The sequence below is a fragment of the Falco naumanni genome, chromosome Z (genome assembly GCF_017639655.2).
Source record: "Falco naumanni isolate bFalNau1 chromosome Z, bFalNau1.pat, whole genome shotgun sequence".
In the NCBI taxonomy this organism is placed as follows: domain Eukaryota; kingdom Metazoa; phylum Chordata; class Aves; order Falconiformes; family Falconidae; genus Falco; species Falco naumanni.
In genome coordinates, this window is record NC_054080.1 from 85,761,798 (window position 1) to 85,782,632 (window position 20,835).

Here is a 20,835-nt window from a genome sequence, read left to right on the forward strand (position 1 = left end):
GAAAAGAATGCATGATTGCCGTGTGGTGGTGGTGTGTTAATGGAGCAATATGTACAAACTGGATTAATATTGTTATTTGTCTGAACTCCAGTTATTTCTTGTGACAAAAGAATGTGTTACCTTGCCAGAGAATCTCCTGAGCCCTATTGTATGTAAATACAGACTTACAGAAGCCAGGTGAACACGGTTCTTCAGAAAGTCGTTTTCATCTTGCAATTACATCCTTAGCTGTCATAAAGATTAGTATGGCTCTCTATCCACAGAGCGCTGAATAAATGAATGTATCAGCATGTAGCCTTGAGGAGCCCAATGCAATTTTCATCATGATAAATTGCATAATAAGCGAGAAAGTGTTTGCTTATTAATCCATAACAAGATTTAGATTGAAAATGGCCTGTTACATTCATGACAGATACAGTACCGACTGCAGGCAGATGAAGATGGAAAGAAAGAGAGCAACAATGTGTGCAGGGGGTTAAGTGTGCATCTTACCCTCCCGGTGCCCTGCTGAGCTGCCCCTTTTTGTGCCTGATTTACCGTGTACACAATAACAGCGCACAGCTGCCTGGCTTCTCTCCCTGATGTTAAGAATGTTTTATGAAAGAGCTTTTATGTCAAAACTTCTGCTTTTTTTTTTTTTTTTTTTAAAAATCACTTCACATTTATTGACACAAAAAAAAGCAGTGTTTCTCTTTTTTCCCTTCTGAATTAAATATCTGAGCTGCTATCCAAAACTCTAGTATCTGTAAGTCCTCCACGCTCCCAGTTGATGCTAGTCCCTGAAGGTTATACTGTGCTAGCCTGCCATGCTGAGTGAAACTGCTCAGTTGTGAGGATTAAGTGTATTTTTCTGGCATTTATTAGGGTTTAATTTCTTGGCGTGGAAGACGGTATGGATCATGGCTGTACGTTATTTTTGCCCTTTGAATTGCAAGCTACAATTTGATATAGATTATGATATAATATGCTACAACTGGCGAGTTGTTTTCTAATTGATCCGTATGTTTTCACATATATGCACGCACTAAAATAATTAGGCTGTAGGAAAACTTTCCTATACTTCTATGTTCTTACAAATTGTATCTGTGGAGCCGTAGGATATATAGCAGGGACATCCCTAGTCTTCCAATACAGTGTAACATTTTTAGAACACAGCCTAAAAAATTGCTGAAGTCGAGGGTTTTAAAAGAGAAATGTGAGCTGGGTACTTGGTCCTAAAGGTGATAATGACACGCTGCCACGTGCTGCCGTACAGAAATGATTTAAACCTGGAAACAGCAGGGATGTGTGTCCATGTCAGTTCTGGTTTAGACCCTGGATTCCAGGAGGCTGGAGTGACCTGCAGCTGTATCACACGATGGGCAGGGGTCTTGCAGCACCCACAGCCCCTCCAGGAGCTGAGGAGGAGGAGGAGTACTGTGCTTGCTGGCTTTATGCCACAGAGGGGCTTCGGTTCCTCCCGTTCGTTCAGCCATCACTTCAAGGCTGCCCATGTAAGCAACGGTGGTTTTGAAGTGTATTGATGTAGAGGTTTCTGTTAAATGAGCTGGGATATACCCACCTTTCCTTTTTTTCCCCCCCTTCCACTCACCTCAGAGCATCAAAGCAAAGTCTCCAACCAGAGGAGAGAAAAGGGGCTGCATGTCCTTTGTGCAGAATAGCAGCTTTCTCGAAAGGTGAGATGGCCCCATGTCTACACCCTTCAAAAGATCCCTGTGGAATCACATCCTTTGTGAGTTCCCTCTTGCATCTCTCTGCGACCAGCTGGATCAGCTTCCTGCTTTGAGTCCAGTTAGCAAAGAGATCCTAATCACAATCATTAGCTTATATGCTGAAATTTCACATTCTTAGTCCCATGAAGTTTTTTATCTGGCACTGCTTTGTGGAAGTCGTGAAATGTAGAGATCCAATTATTACATTTTCTATTCATTGCCCTTAAAAACTTTTCCATTTACCTTCAGCTCTTCACAGGTAGCTTGTTGTTTTCCACTTCTTTTAAGAATCAGCTTTTTAAATATACCTTCCTTACTTTTTGTAAGCAGTGAAGTACATAAACATGACTCTAAAGTTGTAATAGCTTGTGCTACACATGTAAACAGGTTACCTGTTTTAAAAGTCTGTATTTCATTGGAAGCATTATTCAAATAGTGTATTGGTTTCCAAAAAACTGAAGGTGTTCAGATCACTGGTGTGGGGGAGGTTGGTGATGGATTTGGGAAAAGAGAGGGCATCGTTCCCTGGTGATGCAGGATACTGGCCACTTGGAATCAGCCTTCTGGAGCTAAAAGGCATAAATCAAAAGCACAAATAAAACCAGTAACAAATCCAAGTTTTTTACTGCTGTTTGCAGGTAGAATATTGTCTGTGGTGTTAAAAGACACACGTTACAGGACAAGCTGCATTCACTTTGTGTTATGTGTACAGAAACAATTCTTCAAATGTCCTCATCCTGCCCTCTGACTTCTCACTGCACTGTAAGCTGACAAGAGGGAAAACACATGCTGCTGGCTCTTGCTGCACATACAGAACTCCTAAAACTCGTCAATACAAGAATAGAGGTCTGGGTGTGAAAGCCAGAATTTCCCTCCATACATTACTTTTGCTTCTGCTTTGGTTTTGTTCTGGGGTTCGGTGCGGTGTGCCCGTTGCACAGGGCTTTGCTCTGAAAGGGGCCGTGCAGAGCAGCTTGCCTGGCCCCGGAGCGGGTTAATCTCTGCCCACATACTACCACTGCTGAGCCATGCCTAATGAATTAGCAAAAAGCCTGTTGCTTTTCAGGAAAATGCAGGCTTTACCAAGCACCCTGTAAGGAAAAATACTGCTGGCAGAAACACGAAGCCTCTTTAGAGAAAAAAAGTACTGAAGCGCTGGGGGATTTGATTGCTTTGGGGAGATAATGAGCCCCCCTGAAAGCCTGACTTCGGTACCACTTCCTTCCCGGTTTATCGCTTCTGTCTGTAACATCTGTACAGGATTTTTTAACTTATATGCAAATGTGGTTTTACAAGTAAAAGGCCAAGGAGAACATCTTTATTGTTGCAGAAACTTTATTGGGTTTCAAATTTGGTAGTTTTAATGCATACAGTGGAGGTGAGGAATAGGGAAGAAAATTATAGTAAACTTTGGTTTGTGAATTCAGGTCTGTAGAACAGTGATCGATCCATACCTCATCTTGTTGTTGCTCTGGAAAAATGGTTAATTTGGCAGAGAATGCTTTAACCACCCTGAAGTTCTTTGTTGCAAAGGATTCAATTTGTAAGCTTTCACAATATTAAATCAGATATTGCATATAGAAATACTTTTAAAGACACTTAAAGAAATTCAGAGAATGTGTTGTCCTCTATAGACATCCACACCACACATACATACCCGTCTCTCTCTCAACTAAGTAGTGTAATTGTTCAGTTACCACGTGCTACCTAAATCCTCTATAAAACCATTAATAGGCTTTGCAATAAGCTAGTTGGCTTTGTAACTTCTGTTACTCTTTGCTCTTCTACTGAATTTTTTTGGTACAGGGGAGGAGGAACCCCTTCAAACAGTGGCTGAGAGGAGATTCTCAGTTGTGCCCAAGGAAGTGCTGTGTCACACTTATTTTCTCTTACTCACATTTGAACATGTGGTCTCGTGTTGAAATGTTGGGGGGGGGGAAACCACCATCTCTAGTGCTCTCCATCCTGGCTCTGAAAATGTAGATTTCCTCCTGCCTCAGTTCCAGAGAATGTCATTACGAAGTTTGCTATAGGAAACATCAGAATAACTTCTGTTGAAGATAAATATTTTTTTCTGGTTTAGCCTGGAAGAAGAGAAGCTCTCAAATATTAATGTCACAAGGTGAATAGATAGATTAATTCAAATAATTTTGGAGTTTAAGGTAACTGATGCTTTTGCTTGCCATTTTGAGTTAGTGGGTTTGGACTTCACCTGGGCTTTGTGGCACAGCATGGTGGAAACGCCACGCTGTATTGTTTGGGGTGCCTGGAATACAAGATGTGTGCTGTGATTTCCATGTCCTTGGGGTTGTTTCAGTTTCTTCTTTCCCTCATTTATTTTCAGAGCAAGTTGTGTCTGACTCTGTTTCCAGAGCAGAATGAACTTTGTTGACCCTGGTAAAACAGTTTTTACCAGTTTGAAAGCACGTAGAGATGCCAAAGGGATAGAAGTGTGGAATGATTATACTGTTCTCCGTGACTCTGCTGTTGTTTTCTGTGACTTGCCCACCACAGAGGTTGCTGGCAGCTTTCTGGTTGAAAGAAATCTCAAGGGTCCCCTGAGGTGCAGGTGAGGGCTAAGCCTGCCAGCCCAGTGGGTCCGGAGGAGTGAAGAGAGCAATCTGTTGGCCCTTGGCCCTCAGGTGTGCCGAGTGAAGCAGGCACAGCCGAACCGCCCACCAGCAGCATCCAAACTCCAGTGAAGGCAGGTGGGGGTTTGGAGCAGTGCACTCCCGTTCAGCCATGCTAATAGCATCACGTGTGTAAAATGAATGCAGCAGGAGAGCTGGCAGTGGCAGCTCTTCCTTAAATGAGTAATCCTCGGGCAGTGGTGGGACGGCGCAGATGTGTGCAGGCTGTGGAGTGAGAGCCGGTTATGGCTGCTGGTGGTGCAGAGCAGCGAGCTTCCTGCTGCTCAACTGTCACTGCTGCGCATTGCAATGAGCCGTAACTGACTGTCCGTGGCATTTAGAAACACGTGGTGTTCTTCTGAAACTGCAGATTCTAGATAAGATTATTTCACCGGACTAGTACTCATTGTATTGAAGGTATTTTTATCTCATGTACATCTGTCAAAGTATTAAAGCATCTGAAATCATGTTGATAGCAAAGAAAGCTGCAGATGCTATCTTCTTTCATGTAATAAAACTATCTTGTTAACGTGTGCTTGAATGACATAGTTGCTTTAGCAAAAAGCTTCACTTTTATTAACATTCAGCATTCACAGGTACTTGCAATGTCACCAGCTAAGATATTGGAACGGCTTTAAAACTCAATGCCTCTGCTGTGTGTTGGCCAGTTAGTGCTGTTCACTTCCACATGTCTGGGAGCACACGCCTTCTGTGCAGCGTGGAAGGATCTGCTCCCTCTCCGAGCCTCAGGAACAGCAACTGCTGCCCACCTTGTCTGCAGAAAAGTATTTCCTTTCCACGGGAAAAGGGTAAATCTGTAGATGTTGTTTACAGGTTAATGCTTTTTTTTTGTGCGTGTTACTTAATCTCTAAGTAAAATAACAAAGAGAAAGGCTAGCTGAAGGAGTGCTTTCAGTGCATTCCCAAACACAGCTTTTCATGACATAGTAAAATCCATGCAGAATTGCCACATGCTCAAATGGTGCACTGATGCCAGGGGTGAGCAAAAGAAACTTACCTTTCTTTTGTTTTGTCTTTATTGAAAAAAACAGAACAGAACACTTCTAGGGCTCCTGCTTGGTTGAAGTGTGGTCCATGGCAGCAGGATTGATCAGACTATATGTTACAGGAGAACTTTACAATATTTTAGAGCTGGCAAACTGGTTTGTGATCTCTCTTTCCATGCTGTAACAGTCACGTTGGAGAAGCTTTCCTTTGTGGGGTAGGTGGAGCACATCAGGGTAATCCCAACACATGCTGGTTCCCAGGTGTTCCTCCCCTTCTGTAAAAGCCGAATTCCATATCAAAGCACGTTCACCCCTGATCTCCCCATAGCTCTTTCCCCACCATTTCCTCCCCCTTCACCGCTGTAGTTTCCCTCTGTGAAATGTCCTCTCCTTGGGGAGACCCGTGTGCCTGCAGCGCATCCAAACCAGTGCTCAAACACTGCCTTGCCACCACGTGACTCTTCCCAAACCTGTAACCCTCGGCTCTGAGGGCCTTGCAGTGCTCTTGAATTCTGTACTCTCGTGTTTAGATGCACACCGATGTATCATTATGTATTAGCTTAATTTGTTGAAGGCACAAATTTGTTAGCTTGGAGAGGTACCTGTGTTCTGGGCCCGGGGGCTGGGACGCTCTGGGTGGCTGTGGGAGGGGGCGCAGGAAGGATTTGCAGAATTGCTGGATAATGTACAACTAGCCTAACAAAACAGGGCTCTGCCTGTGATGTATACAACAGTGACGGTTAAACTAGTATGATTTTAAGAAAGGAAGTTTTCAGACAAAAATTAGTCGGTGTGGTGTCTTTGTCAGGTACAGATGCTCTCAATTACCAAGTACCCAATTGTGTTTTTGCTCGGCGCAGTTACTGGGTGCTTCCTTGCTTTTCATTTGCTATGACAAGATAAACACAAGGAACAGTATTAAGTACAGAAAATTTAGGTGCCGCTTGATCCCTTACTGTTATTCAAGGAACTGCTGTTAAAACCTCAGTGTTAGAAATTCTGAAGAGCTTTTGAATAATTTCTGCCATTAGGAAGCATACGGTACGGGGCTGTCTGTCATCTCATCATGCTGCTGTAACTGAGTCATGCAGTGAAGAAAATCAAACCGAATAGATTTGGTGGGTTTAGTTCTTCAGGAAGCTTCTTGCTTTCCTCTCCTATAAGCAGTGCTTGGCGGAATTAAGGGGAATGAGTATGAACAGGGTATTTTTTGTCCCGTGTTTAAAATATCGTAAAAGAGTAAACCATAAATTCTTGGGAAGACGTTCTGTGTTTGCGTTGTCCTCAGTTGGGTGATATGTATTCAGCACATACAGATAATTTGTTAACAAGGCCTTTTTAACGCTTTGGACAGATGCACATACTGTTTTCAATCTTCATGGTTAATTATTCGATTTTGTATTTGATGATAGAACACCCTGACTCCTAATCACTGCTCATTGTTGGAAGTCCATTATATTCTAACTGTTTGAGTGCTCCCGTTGACCTTGAACTGACATTATAAGCTGTTTCTAATCTTTTCACTCTATATTTCTAATGCTCCTTTTCTTTCTCCCGTCTTTGTCTGGTGCCCATTTAGCATCACAATGGGGCTGCCCCTGAGCCCGGCCGCCGACTCTGCCCGCTCGGCGCGGCACGCTCTCTCCCTCATCGCCACCGCCAGACCACCCGCCTTCATCACCACCATCGCCAAGGAGGTGAGTGGGGCCACTCGGCAGCAGCTTTTCCTCTGAGCTTTGAGGCTCCAGGCTTACGAACAGCAATAGAGAATTAAATCTCTCCCTTCCTCTCCAAAAAGGGAACCAGCAAGTGTAATATACTTGTGCCTGCAGATATCAGAATCACCCGTAATTGACGACAGGCGCAATATTTACCTGAGTGTGATGAGTTCTGTCTTAGCTTGTGTTCTGGTTATATAAACTTCCAATAGCGATTTGTAAAATCCTGCCTCCTTTGAGCAGCACACACATGACCCCATTAGGTATGAATTAAAATTGAGCAGAGACTTAGCCATGGGGTTTGCAGGGTGAGGAAGAGGAGACACTGCTGTGAGGTTCGTGTTGGCTGGGCATGGTAGCCTAGATACAGCCCGGAGCTTTGGCTGAGCTAAAGCAATAGGATGGGAGATGGTCAGTGGCCAGCCAAAAAGAACCCTGTTACAAAACAGCCACTTAATACCTAAAAAAAGATGTACAAGTGCATGGAAATGATGTAATGAAGACCCAGGCATTTCCTTATCTTGACCTTTAGTTTTACGGGATTAAGATTCACTTAAAGGAGATGAGTCCTTGTTGAAAAACTTCCTCAAGGATAAACATTGGTGGCTCTACTGATGATGAGTAACAGGGGAGGGAGAAATAATCCATAGGTCTTAAACTAAAGCCAAGCATTCTGCACAGTACAGGCTTCCTTAATGTAACCCTGCTCTTTGGTAGGTGCACAGGCACACCGCCCTGGCAGCAAACACGCAGTCTCAGCAGAATATTCACACCACCACCCTCGCTCGGGCTAAAGGAGAGATCTTGAGAGTCATCGAGATACTTATTGAGAAGATGCCTACCGATGTTGTGGACCTTCTGGTGGAGGTAAGGCTGTTCTGCCAGATCTGCTTGTGGGTTCGATGCAACAGTAGATAATGTGTCAGCCTGGAGTCAAATTGTAGATTTTCTTTGTGTGGACCATAAATGCTTTTGTGTGTGAAGAGGATTTGTTTGTTTTATACCATTCCGCTCATTTTTTTGAACTGTAAAAGCTTAAATTGAATTTAAATTGCATCAAATTGCATTGCTGGGGAAAAAAAAAACAAGCAAGAGAGCTTGTGCTCATCGCCTTGGTACTTGAACGTGCTGGATGTTTTTATCTGTTGCATTCATTGGTGCTTACAAGTATTGTCGAAGAAAGGTACAGATGGTGTAACAGGTTTGTAACTTTGATACTGATGCCCGGAAGCCTTTTTCACACCAGAGGTACTTACAGAGCTCCAATAGCTCATGTTTATGGGCAGTTTGTTGGTTTATATCTGTTCATGGGTGCTCTGCATGGTTCCAGTTGCCAGTACCATTGCTGTTGTGAACTCTTATCATGGCAGGACAGTTCTGGTTTGCTTCATCCCAATTGATTTTAAAGTTAGGTATCAAAGATGCAGTGGAGCACAAAAATTCTCTATTTTTGCCTATTAGAACTTTTATTATGAAACATAAAATACCATATGTCAAATTATTCTAACTTTTGTTTCCAAGGTTATGGACATCATCATGTATTGCCTTGAAGGATCTTTAGTTAAGAAAAAGGGTCTTCAGGAATGCTTTCCAGCCATCTGCAGGTGAGCTCTTCCTCCAAGAATACTGTGAAATAAATTGCAGGGTCACCAGCAGGATGTGTTTCTTACTTAAGGATGAAACAATCTTTTACATGATGCTTGCACCTTAAAATAACAAATGCAAAGAGTGTTTTTAGCTCACCTATAAGCATTTGTAGGCTTTTAGTTCTCTACCATATCTGACAGAAATGCATATCAGCAAAGAAAAGCATTAACAACTCCTTGAAGCTGGATGTTTTAAAAAGTCCAAAAAGAGGAAAATGTTGTGTAATCACATGAAAAACTCTGTCCTGCTACCGCTCTATATATCATAGCTATACCATTGGAGCAGCCACACAAGCTGAGCAGCTTCCTCCAAAGGATTTATCTCAGTCTGTGTTGTTACAAAAATGAGAATAATGTACTTGAATAACAAGTTAGATTCCAATATGCACAATCTGCCTGGGTGAATTAATTGTTACCATCAAAGCAACTGGGGAAAAAAGAAAACAGTGAGAGCAGAACACAAAGATGTGGTTTGGGGGCTGAGGTGGTGTTCCCAGACACTCCATGGCGTGGCTTGCAGCAGGGGGGCTTGCAGCAATGCCTTGCAGCCAGCTGCTCTCCCTTAGTGCATCCAGACCAAGCCACAAGCAGCCAGTGTAAGGTGTGTGTCAAAGCGAGATTTCCCAGGGCACTGAGGACCCAGGGCTTGTCAAAGCTGGAGCCCTTTACTTGCGTTTCAAGGTCTGTTTTTAGGAGCACAGTGCTTCAGCAGGGCATGCTCTCGTACCAGGAGTTCAGCCAAATAACAAACACACTTTTCATTCATAGAAAGCTTAAGCCTAACTCTGTTTTGTCCTCCAGAACATCCTCTAATGGAGAATTTTGGCAATAAGTATTATTTCCTTTGTGGCAATAGCTAACTGCTCTAATCCGCCTAGTAGCTGGCAGTAGGGCATAGTTATCGGAGGAGACCATCTCCTGACCAGGCACTTCCAAGTCCTTCTGAGCCATTTGCACAGGTGGATAGCCGTGCCATCCCATAGGAAAGGTCAGTGAAATCGAGATAAGAAATAGAAAGTACCAAATGCCTTTGTGGAATAGAGCCTTGGTTTTGCTGCCCTGTCACCGTCTCCCAGGCATCCTCCAAGGGAGCAGGCTGTGCACAAAAGCTTTTGTTGTAGGCAGCGAGTAGCACCCTCACCCTTGTGGTAGGAGCCTGCCCTCTCCCTGGATTTTAGAAACTTTTTTTGGATGCTCACACTGGATGCAGGAGATTCAATTGAAATTAAACCGCACAAAGCATAGAGAGCACTGCTGGTGACTTAGAGCTGCCCTGCACTCTGCAGCATGTGGAAATGTCTTGGGCAGTGTTTCAAACTCTGTCTGTGGTGCTGGGCAGCTTTGTAAAATCACAAGGATGAATTTGCAAAAAATGATAGGGAAAGAGAAGCACAGTGGCTGTCCTGTGCTCACGTCGTCCATGACCTGGCAGTTCAGAGGGTGCTGAAAGGCACGAGGGGCTGTTCAGATGCCAGCCTCTGCTAACCTTCACTGGGAGCTGAGCATCGTCAGTTGTCTTTTGTCTTGGGCTTGTTCTAATTCACTCCGAAAATGGTACTTTCAAATAATAAACCGTGATTGATAAAATGGGAACATTTACAGTATCTTTAGACTACAATATATGTCCCAGTTATGTTATTAAACTGGTACAACCAATAAATTATAATAATCATCTGTCAACCATTACATTTTAATTTAATGAGCTATTAAAATATTGAACAGTTTCAAGAAAAGGAACAATTACCCTGTTGACGGGTAGGACACTGATAGAGGTAATCTTCCTTCTTCCTGATGCTTTAAAAGGCTTACCTTAAAGCATAAATGCAAGCGTAAGTGGGAATTAGCGCAAAAATCTCCCTAGTCCTGTTGTATTTTTATAGTGATACATTATCTTAAAGTTTTGCTAAAGTACTAGTATTATTTCCTATTCTACATAGTTATAGCCATTGTAAAAATGATGCAGCACCCCACCAATGCGATCATTCAGCCCAATGGAAAATTTCATAAGATTTTAGCAAATGGTTGAATCTCTGGAGAGATTCCCTGTGGAAGTACTTTGACATAATCCAATTGTTATTTCTTTTAATATTCCAGTGCCCTTTCTGCTGTACTGCGTTATTTGCGCACCCCTGTTGTGGCCAGATCATTCGTGTGCCTTGGTGCTTGCTGCGCAGGCTCTGCTCCCTCGGAGGATGTTGTGGAAGTCCCTTACTCGGGGCTGTAATGGCAAACGTTTGTTGTGCCTCTGTGGTCTCTTGGAAGTGATTTTCCCGTTTCAGCAGAACATTAAACCCAGGGCTGGGAGCGGCACTGTGCTCAGTTAAAGTACCTGATTATTATTCCTATTGGGTTTTCAGCTTTTTTTCACTGTTGTACAAATGTTGCAGTCATGCCACTATTTGCTGTGAGCATGACTGACTCGGTCCTGATGGCTGGCACTGAGGTAAATCCATCGCTGCGGATGGTTTTGGATATCGGATCTTACAGCATAGGATTATGGTGTCTATTCAGTTTTCCCTTAAGTGTTATTCTTTATAGAGAATTGTACTGCCTTTTGGCATGCGCTATACAAACCCATTTCTTATCAAAATAAGTACTGAGGTACAATGCAATGACTATGAAATATTTCTCGATTTCTTTAAAATTGGAAAGGGTAACATTGAAGGCTGCAAAATCCTGTTTGACTCAAGGGTTTTCCAGATTCAGCAGTTGGCATTGCAGCTGAGTGGTCCCTGATGGACTCTGCTCGGTCAGGTCATGTATTTAGTACAGGCAGCCGAGTTCAAGCAGTCTATGTCATGGCAAAGTCTCATACGGGAAGACAGATTAAATTAAAAATAATAAGTGGTTTTAATACATCTTTTTACTAGGGAGTAGCCTTATAGGAAGAGCGCAGATTTTGAGGATTAGGCAAAGTGAGGTTGTACAACAAATTTTTATGCCCTGATGATTTCTAGGATTTTGGAGAGTATAATTGAAGGAATCAGGGTCCATCAGCTGGAGGTGCTGTTGTGATAATGCTCAAGTGAGCCTGAAGCGTCAGTCTATGTAGAAGGAAAAGAAAAAAGAACAAAATGTGAAATAGGACGAAAAGAGTATCAAAATTATAATCTAGAACCCCTCTGCCTATTGCAAGATACTGAAGTCTGAAATTAATGAAGCTGTGATGTTAGTGAACAAATTCCTTTTGATGAACATTTAGCATTTCAACTTAGAATGTTAATTTTTTTTAAAAAATGTTGTATAACCTCTTAGATACTTCAGCGGTCACTAATTCACGTTTTAAAGCAGTTGGTGAGCTTTCACTGAACCACAGTGTTGCTGCTGCTGGCTTTTCTAGTGCCAGCATAAACCCCAGCCAGCCCGAGCAGCCCCGTTCCCAACTGGCCAGTGCACCCGCTGTTATTTGGAGGGAGAAGTAGTATCATTTTCCTGCGAAGCCCTTAACCCAGTTGCTCACACCAAGTTTCTCTGCAGAGCAGTAATGGGGCAGCACCCAGGGCAGGGTCTCCACTAAGATGCTGCCGGTGGCTGTGGCTGCACCAGCCAGGCTTCCAAAAATGAGTTTGTAGCATAGTCTAAATGTATGCTGGCACGTCATTCTATATTGAACTTGACCATATGGAGGTTTAGAAAGGGGTGCAAGGGCTTAAAATATTTAAATCTCTGTGAGCTTGTAGCAATGCTAGGCTAACTAAAAGATAAAGAATTAAGCTAAAGAGCTGACAACTGTATGTCAATTTAAGGAGTAATTTTTTAGAAAATTGAACTGAAAAGCATCTATTTCCTTGAAGCCTTTTCCCCCCAAACCCTCTGTTGTTATGTGGTCTGATGGATTCTGCTTTTCAAAGAAAATTACTGACTCGGCGCTCTGTCTAAATGGGCATTTAAATGCAGTAAGGAGAGAAATGCTGTTTGCTTACATATAATAGTATGTGATATTCTCTTTCTAAATCTATTGGAGGAGACAAGCAGACTGTGCCCATTCAGTAGTGTAATAGAATTAATGGGGATGTAAAACAACTTATATAGAAACTTTCTGTTGTAATCCGTTTTACTTGTAATGATCAAGCAGTGTGTGAGGTTTTTTTTCTAAGTGTGTATAAAAATCCTGAGTTTGCTGGCTATATAAAATAGCCTTAAAAAATTAGCCCCCTCTCTGTTCACTTGGGGCACCACTTTAATTGTGCAGGTGTTTGCAGTTTGACATGAAATAGTGAAAAATGTGAATGCTCTCTTAGTACAGTCTCACCCCTTATTCACCGTGCATGGGGGGCTCTAGACCCTCCTGTTTGTACCTGTTTGCCCTCAGCATTATCGCTGTTCTCATGCCTGGCTCCTGCCTCTCCTGCTCCCAGGCTATTTGCCAACAGCTTTTGATTTTTTTCTAAGTGCTTCTTTTTGTCATCTTATTAATAAATGAGAAACTATTATTATTACTGAATAATAAGTAAGCTGTGTTGGTGCCACTGACCGAAGGAATATGAAAAGCAGATTGATAAGGCAGGTGCTGGCTGCAAAAGAAGGTAGCGGAGATGGTTTGTGGCCTGGAAATATTTCCATATCCCAAGAAGAGGGAGCATTAAAAAGCTGCCCATCGTCATCCTTGTACGCTCTGGGAAGGGAGGGTTTTGTGCTGGCTGCAGCACATGACCATATGGGCTAGTGTGTCTGGTGGCCTGTGGGCTCTCATCAGGGGCTTTGACATTCACTGTTGACACTCTGGCCGTTCCAGGTAGGGTAAGAGTTAGATGAAATAACTGGTATAGCCAAAGTGGGGTTTGTCTTGTCTTGTCCTCTCGAGTGGGAATTACCAGCAGAGCTGTCAGGTCTTTCATGGTCGGAACCCTCCCTTTGGTCTTGCCTGAAGTCATCTACGTCCCTCTGCTGCAGCACCTTCCCTGCGCAGGGGCAGGATGCAAAAGTGCATCCAAGCTACTTACTCTTGCCCTTTCTCCCTCACAACAACAACTGATTTCCTTTATTTTTCTTTTTTTTTTCTGTAACACCATGTTTTGTGCTGTTTTTCTTCCTGACTGCCATCCTGCACTGTAGAAAAAAGTGTATCACACCTGTGTGAGAGCAGCTGCTATGGTACTCTGGGAATCCTGAAGAACAGGGAGATAGATCACTGCAGGATTTGTTGTTTGAAGCCATAAATATTGTCAGCAATGTATTTTTATAAACTGATCCTGGAAATCTCTGGCAGACTTTTTTATAGTAAAATCTAACTGTAAAATTAAAATGTAATTGAAGTGTGGTCAGCAGTTTTCACAGGTCTGCTCTCCCTTTTCTAAGAAAGGCACAGTGATCTTCCCAAAGATTTGAATTTGAAATAAGGATTTTGACACTCTTGTGCTTCAGGGTGTAGAAATTCCTTTTCTTTTGCAATTGTTTGAATTCAAATTGATGTCATACAGCCACGCTGGACATTAAGGACAATTGCAGGCTTCTCGGATCCTTTTCACCTGAAGGATGTTACTGGATTAGAGAGTATTTGATGAATTTTAATTTGCTTTTTTTTAGGCCAATCAAAAATTTATGAGTTTGCATATTTTTCTCTATACTTTCTCTCAGTCTTTCTCATTTAATTTTCAAGGAAAAGTGCTCTGAAGTCATTCAGGGTGTTAGATTATCTTGTTTAACCATTTGACATGCAGCATTATTGTGGTGTGCCACTATAAACAAGATATGCACATGGACATTCAGGGAATCTGGTGATTATCACAAATTATTCCCAAACACAGTGGAGGTGTTGAACACTGTATAATAAAAATAAATAAATCTGATCTGATTCTGTGGTGATGCAGCAAACTTCAGTTGGCTTTGCTGAATGCCAAGTATGAAAACTGGCAGCTGATGGATTTTTGAATCAAATCTCCATTCTAGCACTAATGTTAATTACCCAGTGGCATTGCAAATTAATTTGAACATCATGCAGGCAGGTCAGATCTCACCTGTTACTTGTTATAATGTTCAATTCAGGTTCTACATGGTCAGCTATTACGAGCGGAGTCACAGAATAGCAGTGGGAGCTCGCCATGGTTCAGTGGCCCTCTACGACATCCGGACTGGGAAATGCCAGGTAAATAAATCATTGTGACTTCCTCGCCATAAAGTGTGGAAGTTATTGAAAGGAAAGAGCAGCAAGCTCTGCATCAGTTGACATGCTAAGCTGCTGGAACATTATGGATAATGCTGAGGGGATCAATAGTTTAATGAAGGACTCCAAGTATATAGAGCCCTACTGTCTTCATTCACTGCAACTGAATGAGTGCTACAGATGGGTTGATAATGAAAGCCTAAAGTTAGGTGATACCCCTGCTCTGAAATAAATGAAAAATCTGATTTTTCTTTTTAAAGTTAGGGTTTATAGCAGGATACTTGCCTACTGTAGGAGTCACAGAGAAAATCCACTGAGGGGTTGTTTTTTCTTTTCCTAAAACTCCTTTCTGCAAAATGCAGTGATGCTTATGTTTGAGGTATTTACAATTTTCTGATGTTAAAGAAGATACATATTTTCTTAGCAGTTACCAGTGACCTAGAAGAGGATATACTTAAGGATAATGTTGAAATTGGTGCCTGGAATTAAAAATGTTTAAATGACGAAGTATTTGCCTTCTCTTTTCAGAAAAGTTCATTGGTAATTTTCTTTATTATTCCTTGTACTATGTGATCAGCTATTCTTTCTTATTGAGTTTCAATAGTCCTCATGTAAAGCTTGGGTAAAATATCTGTTTTTTTAATCTGCCTCTGTGTGTGTGTGTAAATGTATTTTTTTTGTTGTTGTTTCTAAAAGCTGTTATCTTTAGTCCTTAGAAAATCTGCATTATAGAGAAGGCAGCATAGATTCGTTCCTACTAGATCCGTTGGTAGAACTGCATACTTAGGTGTATGTGGCTGGTTCACTTCCTGTTCTGAAATTTTGGGGTTTATTTCCCAAATCTAGTAGCTGACAACATTGTATGTTCTGGTATATTTTGTTTAGACAGCACTCCTATGGAAGCTAAGATGGCCAGATTTGTTTTATAAGTAGCTGTATAATGCAGGCAGATAGGAAGTATGGAATGCTTTATCTTGTTTTATCTTAAGTCATTTGGATCATGATTTATTAATTGAACTACAAAATGGGTCCACAAGAACAGCTGTGTATTGATATATCCGATGTCACTGATCATCTTTGCTGTCCTGCAGTCCTAGCCAAGATGACCACGGTGCTGCAGAGCTGTGCGTATCCCTCTTTCCAAAGAAGTTTCCTTGATTGTGCAAGGAGCCTGCACATGTTGTGTGACTTTTTTCTGCCTACTCAGCAGCCAGTGTGATGATGCAGCTAACATCCCCCTGGTCACAATTCCTTTTGGTGGGCATCACTGCACTGAAAGTGGAGAGTGCAAAGTCCAAATAAGTCTGTGAAGCTTTGGCATCTCAAAGCAATAGCTAATTCCTGATGCTGTTGGAGGGGGAGAGGTAAAAAGCACAACTATACACTGCCTTACATCTCTCTTTTCAGAGCACAAGGAGAGTTGGTAACAAAACCCCTCCTTCCATTTGGCAGCAGCATTTAACCAGTGTTGGTTGTCATCCTTGTGCTTTTAACTTTGTCCAACACATACTTCAGCTACCGAGCTGGCTCCTGGGTGAGCAGAGGAGCTGTTAAGATAGCGGGTAATTCTGGCATGGCTGCCTGTGGCACATGAGCTCAGGTCGGTCTGTAACTCCCCTTACACAGCCTGGGACCCACGGCAGCTCGGCAGAAGCCCGGTGGTGCTGGTGGGCAGGACAGCGAAGGTGCTTACAGCTACACATGTGTATGGGGCTAAACCTTCTACAAAAATCACCCAGCTGGCTTGGTTTGCCCTTGGTTTGGCAGGCTGCTAAAATACCCTATTTTTCTCTTCTTTACCTTTTCCTTTGGTTCTTTTAAAGTGAATTCTGTCTAATAACCACCAGCTGTTTGAAGGGGATTGTGCGTAGCTGATATTTGCCAGCCTTTTCTCAGAAGCACACTATGCTCCACGTCAGTCTCACCTCAAACTAACTCCAGTTTTCTATCGGTAGATTGTTTGCGTGCATAGTTTGATGTGTTGGTGAATATTCACAGCACTTGTTTTCTTACATTCTTCATATGCTTCCATGTAGATCATGGAAAGCAGAGATGGGTGTGACTGAACGGACTTGCAGGATAATTAGGGCAGGGTCCTTTGCAGGTTTTATTATTATTCATGAGATAGAAAAAATTGGTGACTGCCAGATATATGATTATTAGAGGGCAACGCCATCTATTGGATACAGGTTTCTTATTCTAAATCTGATATTTTAAGTTATTTCTCACAGTTGCAGATTTCAGCTGCTCAGAAGATTTGAAATAGCTTCAGGATTGTATAGATGAAAAGGTTTTGAAATTGGAAAAAAGCTCAAATTTTTACTTTACATAAGTTAAAGCCTTTCAAAATGTTTATCAAAATACTTCAATTGCCTTGGTATGTTTAAGTCGAGCACACATTAGGACAGGTGCCTGAGGAGTGCTGGTGAGGGTCAGGGGCCCTGCTGTAAGGCAGAGTGAGAGCTGGTGGGTGAGCAGTCGCCCGCGCTGGGACAGTAGCTGGAGCCCTTGGCCAGCCTCCTTCCATCCCGCTCTCGTCTTGGGACCTTCTCACTTTCTGTACTAGCTGCGGCTTCATTTCTACTGAGAAAAACGTTTCTCTAACACCGGCCATCATCTAGCTTAAGCTCATTCTGTTTGTTTATAAAGTTTCTTGAACAATGTTGCCAGAAACACACTATCAAAAAATTGCTTATTTTCTGTTTTTCATTCACTATTTAAAAAAATAAATGATTCTTTCAATCATTTCCTGAAGCCATAAACATAATTTTGCATTTAGTAAATATGTTAGTGTTTTGAAAGCAGAAGTTTGAAATGCATATGAAAGTTTTATTAGTTGCCCCATTGCACCTCTCACATAAGCTGGTTTTAGTCAGGCATCAGAATTACTGATTGGGTAAGAAGAGGGGGAGCTGCTTTCCCCATTCATACCTTTCATTAAGTTAAGTGAGATTACCTCAGAGATAAGCAGAAGGGAAGAGGAGTGGTAAGTGTGGGTGTTGCAGGTGGGATCTCCTTGGGATGTGAAGGCTTGTCCCTGCTGCAGCAGGCATGGGAGCTTCTCTTGTAGCAGCTGAGCGAGCAGCATCCGAAAAAGCCTTGGGTTTCTCGACGCCCTGTAGCAGGTTGTTCCGGAGTATTGATGGGTTAAAATATCATGGGTTGGAAATATTATTTTTATTTTTTTTATTCCCAGACTGATGTAGTTATAGCTATCTAAGTCTTTGTACCACCATTGACCTTTGGCTTAAATAACTGGTTCCTCTCCTTGGTTTTTGCACTTGTGCCATATTTACAGGCAGCCTTAATGCTCACTTTCAGCCTTTGTTTTGAAAGGTGAAAAAACCAGAGGACTCTCAAAACTTCTTCTCCACAATGTACTCCCTGTTTTTCTTAATCCTCCTTAGGCAAAATGCCAGTTTCTGTTGTAGGCTGCACAGACACTGTCTTCAGTGTTTATTTCAGTCTTGCTGCAGAGCTTCCCCAAACCTTCTTTCCCTTCCCACCTTCTATGAAACCACACAAAAGCAGAAATTTGAAAGGTTTCTCATCCTAATATCATTTTGCCAGGTGCAACTGCACATCAGAGCTCATGTTTTTGACAGGTCCTTGTCGCACCCTGTTGTGTGCGTTCCTGTCATACAGAACCTCCTCTTCTCCCTTTAGCTTTGTTACTCACTCCGGATGTGGGTTTTGGAGGTCATTACTAAATTACCGCAAAGGCTGTCCCTTAGTGTAGGCTGTGGGTCTCGGGTTGCCGAGCCCCCACAGATCAGGAGCTTGCATGGGGAGGTGCATCTTTGAGGTTTTCTTTTCTTTGACACCAAAGCCAGTCTAAACCACCGTCACCTTCTGCGCTCCCAGGGACTATTCGGGAGCAGCAGCTCTGAGAAGCATTCAGGAATAAAAGTTCTTTATCAATTAAAGCATTGCAGCTTACATTAAAACCTTGGCTTATGGCAGTAGGCGCTGTAGACAGCCAGCACCCTTCTCAGCTGAGGGCATGCATGTGCTGCCCTGGCCCCGCTGAAGCTGGGGGTTGGTGGCTGTGGCCAGTGGTATCGCCGGGGTGTCACCCGTCCCCCGAGCAGGAGGGCTGCCAGTGTCAGCGTGCAGTCCCCCGGCTCAGTGCCCTGTCTGCCCCCCTGCCTCTGGGCTCCACAGATGCCTCTGGAGAGCAGCACCAGGGCACCTGCTGGCAGCGTTTACAGGGCAATGAGTTCTGTACGTTGTGCATGTAGAAACCAGAGTTCGGTATGTTACCACTAAAAACATGTTGTTCTTCATGCCTCTCAAAAAGCTGAGTGAACGGTAGGTTTCTCTGAGCTCACCCCATGCTCCCCATGCTCACCCTTCCCAAAAATGGGCTGGGGTGGTTTTACGGGCTTGATGTGCAGTAAAGGACTGTGCTCCAGCAGCCATCTGACTTATGGGCATGAGACTGTTTGGGAGGGCACCTGTGCCTGCACCAACATGCTCCCATCCCTTTGAGTCACATGCAAAAGTAGGCAATCCCTCCTGGAGGTGGAGAAGGGCTTTCTGCTCCCTTTTTCCTGGAACTGCACATCTTTTCTTCCTATTTGGTCTGCACAGCATCTCTGCTCTGGTGCTTCAGACTGGAAACCTGCTCTGGGGGCAACGTTTCTCATTTCTGAGATCAAGAGAGCAGGCTCAGGTGAGCTGTGAGAGCTTGTGGCAGCCTTGTTTGCCATGGGGTGTTTGAGCCCCGTCTGCTGGAGCACTGGGGATGCCCCACACCGGCTGGGAAGGCGGGGAGCAGCTGTGCGAGCTAGCGGGCAGGAGGGCAGGCAGGCTCTGTGGTGCTGGCTCGGGGCAGAAGCCAGATGAGCTCTTCACTTGGAGATCTTTGCGCCCAGGCCCCGTGGGGATGCGAGGCAGCCAGGTATTGGGGCATCGCTAGGGTGCTGCCCTGCTGCGCTGAAGCCGTGTTGCTCTGGAGATGCCTGAAGAAAATACCAGAAATCCCCATACAAGTAGGAGATTCTTTGCTTTGCAATTGCTTTTGATTTTGTGATGTTTGCATTGAATAATTCATGAAACTATAATCTGTTAACTTAGCACCGTGCATACTAGCATAGTTATGGTGATGAAAATAAAGCTTAAAATGTTAGTTTTTCATATCACGCAGCCATGCTGAAAAAAAGAAAAAATAGAAGTCCCTTTTAAGTTCAGCTGATGGCAGGATCTGAGCAGTGTGGGGTTTGTGTTACTGAAACTGTGTACAGATTTAACACAGTTTATAGCTGGTGGAAAAATCTGTAGTAATTACCAGCAGAAGAGCAAACTGCTGGCCCAAACATGCACTCTGATCGTGGTTCCTTTATGTTTACACTATAGGTGAAACGGGGTGCTAATGACCTGGATTTTGTGATGTGCCTGTAGAAAAAAGGGAGGCATTTTAACTGTAATAATAGGCAACAAAAATATTTTCTAGGGTTTGGTGTTTTGTTACTTCCAGCACATTTTTATTTTGTATACAAGAAAGGTGGTTGTACGTACTGACTGAGAAATTACACCTAATGATTAATAGTTTTTTCTGTAATTTAGTATAGAGGTTAGATGTTCTCTCTCTCTTTCCTATTAGATTATTTATGAAATATTTTCTGAGTGTTAGGTGGTGTTGCCCGTGCCCAGTGTCAGACACAAGCGAAGCTGGAATTCATGTGTTTTTTTGGGTGCTTTCCTGCCGTGGTTGGCGGTGTGTTGCGGGGAGCAGGGCCGGGCAGTGTCCTTCCCATGGCTGTATTGATTTGCCCCTCAGCTGTTTGCAGCGCGGAGAGAACCCAGGGCCTTGTTGTTGATTATCTACACAATGTCTTAGTGAACAGTATTGACCCATTGCCGCTCACTGCCTATGGCTCTTGATTTTTCACACCGTCTCCATGACACTCACAATAAAACATACTATCTTATTGCTGTGTGGCTCTGGAAGCCAACCGATCTGCCCATAGTGCAGCTGCTGCCTTTCTGGAGCGCGTGTCATTAGGTGGGCAGCAAG

General features: G+C 43.1%; 1 protein-coding gene across 4 annotated transcripts in view; it reads left to right on the top strand.

Annotated features, from left to right (window-relative positions):
• The window catches only part of WDR7 (WD repeat domain 7), a 142,030-nt gene that overhangs the window by 98,780 nt on the left and 22,415 nt on the right, over nt 1-20,835 (top strand). For all 4 annotated transcript variants that reach the window (XM_040580958.1, XM_040580957.1, XM_040580955.1 and 1 more), the window contains 4 exons: nt 6,929-7,046; nt 7,785-7,934; nt 8,589-8,671; nt 14,699-14,798. In XM_040580958.1, coding sequence (XP_040436892.1) covers nt 6,929-7,046; nt 7,785-7,934; nt 8,589-8,671; nt 14,699-14,798 — 451 coding nt within the window. The remainder of the gene's footprint in view (nt 1-6,928; nt 7,047-7,784; nt 7,935-8,588; nt 8,672-14,698; nt 14,799-20,835) is intronic.